The sequence below is a fragment of the Puntigrus tetrazona genome, chromosome 14 (assembly GCF_018831695.1).
Source record: "Puntigrus tetrazona isolate hp1 chromosome 14, ASM1883169v1, whole genome shotgun sequence".
Taxonomy (NCBI): domain Eukaryota; kingdom Metazoa; phylum Chordata; class Actinopteri; order Cypriniformes; family Cyprinidae; genus Puntigrus; species Puntigrus tetrazona.
In genome coordinates this window covers 13,116,562-13,128,772 of record NC_056712.1, presented here as the reverse complement: position 1 = coordinate 13,128,772, position 12,211 = coordinate 13,116,562, and the positions used below count along the sequence as shown (strand labels likewise).

General features: G+C 35.4%; 1 protein-coding gene across 1 annotated transcript; it reads right to left on the bottom strand.

Annotated features, from left to right (window-relative positions):
- Nucleotides 1-4,623: 4,623 nt before the first annotated feature.
- On the bottom strand, nt 4,624-11,008 carry LOC122357408 (melanin-concentrating hormone receptor 2). The gene is made up of 2 exons (XM_043256788.1): nt 10,352-11,008; nt 4,624-7,653 (listed from the first exon to the last, which is right to left on the bottom strand). The coding sequence occupies exons 1-2, from the start codon at nt 10,750-10,752 to the stop codon at nt 7,014-7,016; spliced, it is 1,041 nt and encodes a 346-aa protein (XP_043112723.1). The 5' UTR covers nt 10,753-11,008; the 3' UTR covers nt 4,624-7,013.
- Nucleotides 11,009-12,211: the final 1,203 nt, after the last annotated feature.

Here is a 12,211-nt window from a genome sequence, read left to right as displayed (position 1 = left end):
AGTAGTTTAAGTGGTGGCTAATTCATACGTCCTCACAATTGTGCATGATTTGTCTAAACTCCATTGGCTGGTAAGTTTAAAGGCGGGGGTAAAGTGTAGGTAATTTTTTTTTTTATAAATTCATACGAATTGGCAACCCGTAAAATACGTATGATTTTCCAAAAATATGAATATGTACAAATTAGCCACCTTGCACAATATGTACGCTTTAGCAAGTGAGGTCTTACAGATTTGTTGGAATTAGGCCCCTCATAACAATTTTGGCTTGCTATAGAACATCTGCTTATGTGTTATGCAGACGTCATCCAGGTTTGGAACAACATGAGTGCGAATAAACAATGACGCATGTTCGGTTTTTTGGGGGAACTATGCCTTTAGGAAAACGTTTTAATGCAACTTAAGTACTGAAGGAAGAAACTTTTGTCAGGCACAGGTCGAAGGGTCGTGTTCATTCATGTTTGACACTGCTCATCTCTGTGGGATTCTGCTTCTCAGCATGAATCTATCTTGTGAGAATGGGAAAAAAAAACTTGAGCTTCAGTGCTTAAAAGTGTTCCCTTGGACTAGAATTTAATTTTGAGGCAGTAACGTTTTCTTTGAAGTGTTATATCACATTATGGTGGCTTCCTGTTGAGCAGTGTGGAGGGGAAAGGATTGACTTCATGTGAGGCCTGATCATCTGTAAGATTAGTCATTCTCTCTTTTTCTTTCCCTCAATTTTACACATTGTCAACTAAAACCCATTAAACAGTATTTAACAAACGCCAGCATGTACACATTTTACTTACTGCTTGCATGATTTTATCATTCTTGTTTTGCTGATATTTCAGTCTCATTAAAAGTCGGTTGCCACGGCAACTTATCGGTACACATAATGTGAAAGTTGTTTCAAACTTCGTTTTATTGAATTTATATTTTACATATACTAATCCTGCGACTCCTCCCTTGTACAGTCATTCATAATTGAATGTCAAATAACTGCACATTAAATAAAAAGCACATTAAACGCGGTTCTAAGCCAGATGGTGGCAAATAGTTGACATAAACATGTGGTTTAAAAAGACTTTTACGTCTTGTACCTTACCATTATTTTTTTTCACTCTATAAAAACTATTTGTTTTCCATGGCTTATGTAAATCATACAGGTTTTGAACTACATGAGGTTGGGTAAATGGTGACAGAGTTATTATTTAACCCTAAAGCTTTAGCCTTGGGTAAACTGACAATCCTTTAAAACCAGTTTAAAATGGCACAGTCTGTTTGATGGAGCTAGATAAAAGTCATTAAAGTGGCATTTCGTAATGAGGGTGTTTTGTTCATTTCAAAGCATGTTGAATTTAAAAAAGGATCACAAATGTTTGTGTCTGGCTGTGAAAATGCTATTTAGAACTGTGGATAATGAGGTTTATAAATGTATTGTTTGATGTCTGATTCAGGATGCTTGCTGATTATCGTTTGGGACAACCAACAAATTCCTAAGTTAATTCTTAGCATTAAACTGGTGCTCAAACTAACTATTTTGTTTGGATGTTGAGTATTTTTTTTAGATTCATTGATTAACTAGATTTTATTTTATTTGCAAAAACGTGTTTTTTTTTGTTTTGTTTTTTCTTCGGTGATCCTCAGGTTATCCAAAATGTAGACGTTTGCTTCTTCGCTGGAACAGCTGCTTTTGTGTGTGTGTGTGTGTGTGTGTGTGTGTGTGTGTGTAGGTTTGTGGTTTGTGTTTGCAAAAAAAATCTTTGAAATATTTAATATAAGAACTCGGACCAACTAATCAATGGCATTTGTTCTCAGCTTTTTCCCCACTGTGGATTTGATCAATTATTTGTTAATTATTAACGCAATGTCTACAATTCCATATGCCTACATCTATTTTCTTTTCCTTTTAAAATAACTTTTGTGCATTCTTAATATTTTAAAGTAAGGCGTCTAATATGTAAATGATGCTCTAGGGCACTTGGGCTGCCTTTTGGCTGTGTGGCATAGTAATTTTTCTCAAAAATAGATGACGTCCATCACCCTATGGGATCGGAAGCATACGGTATTATTTCTTTGAAAGCGCATTAGCAACATCAGTAAAATCAATCCCAGCCCTGGGCGAGTGAGTTTTGGTTAAGCAGGTGGTTAAATAAAGATTTACTGATGAATGATGAATATGCCACGGATATGTCAATACTCTGTCATGCTCAGTGGTCCTGGAGGGAGAGGGAGCAATGTCGCATTGCATTTGACCTTGAAATAATTGGAGAAATGGTTAGTATTCTTTTTTTTTTTTTATGTGAGACTATGTTAGAAAAATTTTCTTTCGTTTTGTACCTTTCATCCTTCTTTTCAGTTCCCACTGGAAGAGAAAGGAGCTCAAGGCTTCGTGGGATTTCCTTCTGTTTATCTTTTTTCTGTCTTGCACATTTCTTTACACCAAATTTCCAAGAAATCTCTCAATCATGTAACAATTTTCTCAAACAGGGATCTCCAAAGAATAGTCATGGAAGGAATGAAAAATCTTTCTTATTTGGTGATAAAACCCTGTAGCATTTGTGCACAAGGACACGACGCAAAGGGATGCTTTGTGTGGCTTTTTTTTTTTTTTTTTTTTTTTTATCTTTCAGGGTTAGATATTTTAAACTGTTCAATGCGGGCCATTATGCGTATACTTACACACCACTGTTTCTCTTAATACGTTTTTTTGGCCCTTTGATAAAAGGCCTTTATTCAATTTGTTTTTTTGCTTTGTGGAAACTGTTTTGCTGTATGAAACTAATTAACTCAGCGTGGTGCGTGTGTGTGTGTGTGTGTGTGTGTGTGTGTGTGTGTGTGTGTGTGTGTGTGTGTGTGTGTGTGTGGTCTGAGTGCATTTGCCTTAGTTATAGGAGGAAAGAGGCACAGATCTCTGATTTTATCCAACATGGCAAAATGACCTGTAATCTAGTATGATATTTACATTACATGTAGGATGATGCAGGCTCTTCAAGATTTATATCTCAAGTGATTTATTGCCGTGATTCTAGGGAGGGCGTAAGCAGAACATGATTGAAGCCTCGCTTACATGTATAAAGACATTAAACCATCTCGATATCATCATAATCTTATCAAAATCTTTGTGTCTGTTCCTAATTGAATTAGACCATAAAAGGACCACAGGCTGTATTAAATGGATGGGGGCACAGCTTAGCCTGTTGTGATTTTCAGTGCAGCCACTTACTATGATCATACAACTTTTAAAAACCGTTCAGATGTCTGAAAGATTTAGTTATTTGTAGTCTCTTCATGTTTCGTTGTCGTTGCATTAGTTGTCTTTGCACCTTTTTATAAGCCGTCATGTTTTGCGGGAAAAGCTAGTTATAAGGACATAATGATCAGAGCCATATGCTCTGTGTGTTTTAACAAATACCATACATTTGTCTTGTAAATTTGAAAGCATTTGTTAAATATTAACTGTTTTTAAATAAATATTAACTGCTGACAACATAAAGGCAAAGGCATATCATGTACATTGTGCTTTGCTTTGTTTTTATCTTTTTAATATTAAAGTTATGTTTTGTCGTCATGCGACTGTTTTGTTGTGTTAATTTACATTTAAATGTTATTTCAAATCCCCCAAAATAATTTGTATGGTTTTTGTGTTACGTGTTTTTGGTAACTTATGTTTTATGCTATTTAATTGTGTTGTTTTATGTTGCTAAATGTTTTATTGTTAACATTAATGTTAATACCAGCTCGTGCCTTCAAAATACCTTCAGTTCTTGGAAGGTCATTCGAGCTCTGAAATGTTTGCAGTCGGATAATAGACTGCATATACAATTATCCATTTAGCACATGCTTTTATCCAAAGCTACTTACAAATGAGACGGCTATTCATTAAGAAGAAAAGCCTCTGGTTATTTGAGGTATGAAGGAGGTGGAAATCTGCTTTGCATTCTGAGCTCCTGAACTTGCCATAAAGGTTCAGTGATGTTTAAATACTCGACTGGGGAGACATTTGACTTCATCCTCATGCTTTTCAGTTCATCCAGCCATCTTTATGAGGGGATTAACTCGGCAGAATAGAGAAACATCATGAGCGAAGAATGTTTACAACTTAAGCCGCACCTGGTACTGAAAAATGGCTGTTATGGGATTATATAGAGTAATTATAGGCCATAATGAGTCATAAAATGGGATGCCCGTATCATTATAAATAAACCCATGTGCAACAGGTGAACGGGCAAGATGCTTTAAGTTGTCTTTAGATATATGGACTGAAAGATGATCAATAATGACGATCAATAGCGATGTGTATATATGCTTGGACAAAATGCTTCACGTTTCTTTGTGAAATTGAAATATAACACTATAATATGTATATAGCACTTGCATATTGCTCTTTTGTTGGTTTTGATTTGTCTGTTTTTCTCATTTATAAGTCACTTTGGATAAAAGCATCTTGTAAATAACCAAATGTAAATGTAAACAACAAAACTGATTTCAAAATTTCAAACCTGATTTTAAAATACAAGCCAGCCCCAAAATAAATCGTACAAATAAAATAATTATCTTCATATGAACAAAATGTGCATCTGTGTGTATATATATGTATATTTAATTTGTGACATGTATACTATTCAACAAATTCACCCCAAAATTACACTTCTGTCAACTGAACTTCATGTTGTTACAGCAAAAAAGACTACATTTTGCGACATTTCCCAAACTGTTTTTTTTTTCTCCATACAGTGAAAGCAGCATCTAAAATACAATAAAAGTATCATAGTAAGTGATTCATACATGTCTTCTAAAACATGTAACATTCAGTTCAGAACAGGTGGAATTATTATTATTTCTGCCACATGTTTCAAATCACATACGATTAATTTGCATAAAGGGATCTTTTTGTATCTAACAAAAGAAAGAGAAACAAACCGGTTTGTTTTTGACTGAGATGAAGTCATGAAAGTAATGGTTCAGATTTGCTGAAAATGCACTCACCCTTAGGTTATAAGGTTGTTTTTTGTTTAATGGAACAGATTTGAATAAATTATGCATCAGCTGCACACAAATGGATCCTCTGCAGTAAATAGGTTCCTTCGGAGTCCAACAGCTCATAAAAACATTACAGTAATCCACAAATAATCCACATCGACTCCGCTCCACCGGTTAATATCAAGCGAAGTGAAAAGCTGCGTTTGGCTGAAACTAATCCATGCTTGTGTGATACTAATACAATCGAGGTGTTTGAACCAAAATATCACTGTAGCGTCCGCCGCAGAGGATCCGAATCTGTACAGATAAAGAAACAAACTCTGAGGGTCAGCTCATTTTCAGCAAACGTAGATTTTTGTCTGAAATATTTCTGAAGTGCTTCGCATTCTATACAGTGTGATTGCTTATTTACAATCTGATGCAAGAACTACTTGATTTTATATCCAAATGGTCATGGTTTTATTTAGTAAATTTATGCACATATTATAAAAACAAAAGCCTACAGGATGGTATGGACAGACAAAAAACAGGAGGTATATGTTAAATCGGTGACCAAGTATACAGTTCTTCTCCCTTAAAAACCTAAAATTGTCATCTGCCTTTTCTCTTCGCCTTCCCTACTAAAAGCAATTTGTCAATGCACGGCATAATATATAAGATACATTTTGCAGTTCTTTGTTTATTTGCCAGGCATGTGTTGATTGAGGGTGGCAAGACTGAAATGTGACTAGTCACACATAGTTTACGTGTCACACGTTAACAGTGAACATGACTGTTCTCACACAGGCCGCAGGGGCTTCTTAGAAAAAAATGGGAAAACAGAACCACACGGGGAATTTCACACTGGATATCTTTGTGAATTCATGTAATAAAATGCTCAGAAGCATACAGTCATGGATATTATATCTTGTACAATGTCTTAAGTCAAGACTAAACAGACATGCATGACAGCATGAGGTCAGAGGAACCAGTAACATTTGGAGACATTTAAAACCATTTCATTTAAATGTGTAAATGTGTATTTACATTTGAAATGCAATGGAATTTCATATTTAGGATCGGTTAGGCCTGTGTCTTTGATTGGCATAGTTGCTTATTTCACTCACAAAAAAAAATTCTTCAACACCCACAAAAAGACAAAGACATTTTCTGACGTCTGCATAAAAGACCGTTCTGATTTGGTCTATCCTTCCTTACAAACGCAAACAAAAGCCGCCGATAATGTATTACAAAAATCCTGATACTCGGAAATGCTGTCATCTTTTTCTTACTTTGAACCATCACTAAAACTAAAAAAACTAAAAAAAAATATAGTACAATAGCATCGCACAATGGCACATACGATTCATGCACTTCCAAGTTTATAAAGCTATACTATAGCAAAACAAATCTTGTGCATGGATAATTTTGATTTGTTTCAATGAATCAGTAGATTCATTCATTAAATCGATCTGAAAAATTCATTTATAAACTGAACTAATCCAGTTCACCGAAATGATCTGCTTATAGTGAAAAGCTGCTCACAGGAAGGAAGTATTATCGGTGACACTCATCTGAATTATAGTTTGTTCCTAGAACAAAGGATAAAAAAATATTATAACTTAAAATGCTCAACAGAAGCTGCACTAACACTTACGATATTTTCTTCACAAAGCTCGCAAGCCTCTGTCTCTATTCACCATAACTTCTTAAAGAAAAAAAACTATTTCCAACCTGTTGCATTTATTGCAAAAAATACACAATAGTTTGTAAATGATGACAGGACGTTTTTGGATGAACCATTCAAAACAACAGATACATTAACGGCATATAACAGATAAATTAACAGTAAACACTGAAAACAGTAATCGGACACTATAATAACTTTTCCAGATTGTGACATAAAGCACAAACGCAGTCAAGTGCTGACTCTTTCGTGCCTCCTGAATGCATGTTTCGTTCACAGTTTTCCCCTTTGAGAAACAAGCTACCGTGCGACTGACACTCGTTCAGCAAGTGTCGCAGTGCAGCCTTCGACTTTTCTCCTCGGTTAGCGCAAGGCTCGACGGGCGCTAGATAACGGTACAGCGGTGGTTGGAGTCGGGGCTCATGCTGGACCCTCCGTCGGTTTTGACGGTGGTCTTGGATGAGCTGATCTGGGAGCGCAGCTCTTTGCGATGGCAGAGGCGGTCGCGGTAGTTTTGGGCGAACACCAGCAGCATTAGAGGGTTGATGCAGCTGTGAGAGTAGCTCAGGCAGATGCTGATGTTGTAAGCGTACACAAAGGCGCTGGTGGGCTGCTGGATGCTGAGGTTGATCACCTGGATCACGTGATATGGCGACCAGCAGACCAGGAACAGGGCGATCACCATCACTACCGTCTTAGTGGCCCGTTTGGCCCACACCGACTGCTTGCGTTTGACCCGCCGGATGGAGCGGAACACGTGGTACAGAGTGAGGGTGTAAAATGTGCTTATTATAATGAGGGGGACGATGAATCCCAGCATGGACTGGTAGAGCGTGTACCAGTACATATCCTGAGGCCCATCCAGATAAATCATACACATGTCCATGTTCTTTTTGGAGATGACTTTTGCGTAAATCATGACTGGGATGCTCAGAAGGAAGCTGCCCACCCACACCAAAATGTTAATGACGATGGTCCACTGAATGGTCCTCTTTTCAGACGTAGGATGTACTATTGCAATGTACCTGGAAAAAGAGACGCGAAAATCATGTTAAGCTCTTTTTAATATAGGGTTCTCCCAAAATTAGGAGAAATAAACAGTTCGGATATCGTAGCTCTGATAAATTAGGATATTGAACTTGCTGAGAAATGTTCGAGTTAATAATGAAATCTGATCTCGTTAGGCTTTGATATCTGGGCAAATCTGAACGCAGTTTGTGATATAATTAAGATGTCTTCTGATACTCTATACGGGGCAGGCTTGTGATATTAATAGGGTATTTTCTATAGAGAAAAATATTGAGAAGCCAGAGACGTGAGCAAATTTGATCTCCGTTTGATCTTTTCTCTTAGGAAAGAGGAAAGAGATCTTTTTTATTTTATGTGAGCTTTCACTAGAAAATACACAAGTTTATTCAGGATTAAACTTGTATCAAGAGCAGGGGCTATTATTATATTCACGCCAAACAGAGAGACATTGAAAATATATTGTAGCATAAATAACTAGAATAAGAATAAACTGTAGCTTTCACTAAAGATGATTCCATAAATAGAATTTGAGTTTATTTGTTGGACGAAACAACCGTCTGTATAATTCTTTAAATAAATATAGAAATTATATTTAACCTATTGAGTAGCCATTTGATATTTGCAATAAATACTCTATTACTGAAAAGTCCTACCAAGACTTAAAAATACAGTAAAAAAAAAAAAAAAAAAAAAAAAAAAAAAATATATATATATATATATATATATATATATATATATATATATACACACACACACACACACACACACACACACACATATATATATATATATATATATATATATATATATATATATATATATGATCACCAGAGTATTAAGGCACTATTTTACCCAGAGCTGCTTTGGTACAATATGTATTGTGAAAAGAGCTATACAAATAAAGCTGACTTGTCTTGACTCATAGAAGCAAATGGGTCACATGCTCCTTGAGGTCCAAAACAGCAAAGCGAGTGACTGCTTTCTAAGAAGTGCATTTGCTTGTGTTTGCATTCTTCTAGATTTCTAGAAATCAAATAAAAAGCTTGCGTATAAAATCAAGAGATGTGTATTTTACTCGTGAACAGTCCAAACACAGCATCTTCATTTTTCATCAGGTGTTAGAGCTCTCATGTATGCTCTAGTCAGACAACAATCTAGCTTTTTTTTTTTTTTTTTTTTTTTTTTTATAAAGGGAAGAGAATGTGTCTGGCTTCACGTTTAATGTATCGCTCACAGTAGTAACAATGACTTTAATTTTGCCTTTAAAATAGAATAAGGGATTATATTGCTTAGCAAAAGAGAATGAAAACGTGCAGTTAAGATGTTGTATCTAAATAACTCTAAGCATGTGACCCAGTAAAAAAAAACCTAACAGAATTCCTTTTGGGCATATAGCAATGACACTATATGAAAAAGTGTTATAGTAGAACGTGATCACATAATCATGCATCAAGAGGCCTTCTGGGGGCCTACTATGTCTTTGACACATACAACTAAGCAAAAACTCTCCTCTGCTGTTTTTATGTGCATCCTTTGTATGTGGTGAGATACTGTGTGTTAAAGTGCTTTTGTGTGCTATAATTATGAGGGTTATTCAAAGTCATACACCGTTGTTGCTGTAAGTCTTGCAGACTAAGATACAAAAATGATCGATGCAGCAGGCTTCATTTTTCAAGGTCATGTAGCGTGGATCACATGGATGTGAGAGCTGCATTGATTTGTCTTTTTTCCTTCTTTAGATTAGACTTTGATTAGCAGATGGGTTGTAATTTCATATAATTTAGTGGAAATAGCGTGTAATTAGAGTTTGAATAAAGTATTCTATCCTTTTGACCTCAAAGCTGATGCACATTTATTATCTTGACTGTATTGGTTTGAATCTGAAAGAAGCATGTCAGCTACGTGTCACAGGTCAGGGAAAGATATGTAATATGTATTATTTTATATTTATCGGTTGCAAAAATAAAGCCTGTTTTGGCAAGCGATCGTTTCACATGAAATGCTAAACAATTATAAAAACTAAAAGTAAATATTTATATTGTGGGGGGTTATTATTTTATGCTAATAAGCACAAAAATGATATATATATAAATGAAATATTCGAGGTCACATTAAATCTTTTGATTATAGACTTTGGAATTTTTCCAAATGTCAGTACAAAGTTGTTATCTCTAAAAAGATGAGACAAGAAAACAAGAAACATTCTCAGAATTTTGGCAAGTTTCTCTCAAAGTTATAAACAAACGTTCTCCCAGTAATGTCAACATAACTTTAAGAGTTATTTGGTCTTTAATGATAGTCTCAAAACTGTAGCACAAAACATTATTTATAGATTGATACATTTTTTTAAGCTTTTTTTGGATAGTCATCTTTTTTATAATATTGCGTCTTGCTTCAGAATATTTAAAAATAACGTTTCCATAGCATAACTATTTATAAAAAACGATTTAAAAACGTTTAAAATGATGGACATTTTGAATGTACATGTATTTAAACATAACTCTTTCATAACTTAAACGATCTTCTTATAAAAAAAGCCTATTTTGTAAGCCGGGAATGCGTTTTTTTTAAGTAAAAAAACTGATAGAACAGCAGTAAGATCACATTTGTTATTTTTGTTTTCCGTAGTTTCAGGCCTACTTTACAAGAACGGTAAAGCAGGCACACATCATAGACCTAATGTTTTTTCCTCACCTGTCAATGCAGAGCACAGTCACAATGCCCACCGTGGTAAACTGGTTACTGACATCCACCACCACCACAGCTTTACACATGAAGTGGCCAAAGACCCACAGTCTGTCCCGGACCAGCTGATGGATGTTGAAAGGCATCACCAACAGGAATAGCAGGTCTGCGATGGCCAGGTTCAGCACATAAATGTCAGAGACCATCTTTTTCTTGCATGATGCCACAGCATAGATCACCAACCCGTTGGCCAGAACTCCAACCGAACACAGAATGCCGTAGATGGTGGGGAAGATGTGCATGAAAGACGCGATGTCAATAATGCTGTATGACGGGCCGGTTCGGTTCACGCACGAGAAGTTGGACGAATTTGCAAATTCGGAATCGCAAAGAATATCCGAGGCGTTCATCTTAAAAAAAAAAACAAAAACAAAAACCAAAAACTTAAAAAAAAATAACTATGCAAATTGTCGCCTCGTCTGCGCGCGATTACGCAAGCTTTTTACGCAGGGCTTTACTTCATATTCAAACCTTCTAAAGTTGTGAAAGCTCTCCTCGGCTGTCAGTTATCGCCCTGTTGTCTTCTGCTTTGCTTTTCATTGAGTTTGCCGATGCTTCCTCAGTCTCCTGAGACACTGTTTTAGTAAGTGCCCAAAAGCTGGAGCCTCTGTGCGTATTCTGAGCGACTGTGCTTCAGTTCCGCAGTTTGAAGAGATACGTATGTCTCCACCCTTTCAGAGTCCTCTTCCCAAGATCACCCATCACATATTTGATTATTCGTTCGTGCGCTCCATCACAGCAAGACGCTCCGGATTGCAGTGGTTGCCAGTTGCTGCCTGTTGCGCGCGTATCTTGTAAAACCCGTTAATGTGTAATCATTAACATTTTACATTATACATTTTATCGGTTCATTCATTTACTGGAAATTAAACCCATTACCTGGGCGCTGCAAGCACCGTGTTGTGCTTTTGGCTGCGCGTTATCGCTGTTCATTGTGTTTCAAGGTTGTATAGATTAATTGTTAAAGCCATCTCGCTGCCCGGCCCTTTATAGGGTATGTTCTATTAACAGTTGAAGTCTAACATTAATTCTTCTTTCAAGCATTAAAACTAAAGCCTTATCTCTGCAACACACATCCTTAAACAGGCTTCAGGGCTACTGCATTCCTATAAAAACAGGCACTCCATCATCTTGCCTAGATTTGAGGGAACACTTTTCAGGAGAGAACAAAGCATGTCCTTTGAAGATTGGAAACCTCTTTTCCACAGATAAAAAGTAACTTAAGATGCTCATCCTATTCCAGATGTCTATAGACAGCACTGATGGCTTCTGCAGAGCAGAATGTATATTGATGAGAAAAGTTTACTCCCCAAATACTTTATTGCATGCAATTATAGATTTTATACTATCTTACAAATCAAGCATGCAAAAGAGCATTTGTCTGATTGGGTATAGTACATTTTATATATCATATAGGTATAGTAAATTTTTTGTTAAATTTATAATAATAGTAATAATAATTATTATTATTAGTATTAGCATGAATAGTAGTAGTAGTAGTAGTATTTAAAAAAAAAATAGTAATATAGTAAAATATTATTTACAAAATAAATTTATAATAATTATTATTATTATTATTAGTAGTAGTAGTAGTAGTAGTAGTAGTAGTAGTAGTAGTAGTAGTATTTAAAAAAACAAAATAGTAATATAGTAAAACATTATTTATAAAATACATTTATAATAATAGTAATAATAATAATTATTAATAGTATTAGTAGTAGTAGTAGTAGTAGTAGTAGTAGTATTTAAAAACAAAAAAGTAATATTATAGTAATATTAAATATTATTTACATTTAAAGGAACTATTTT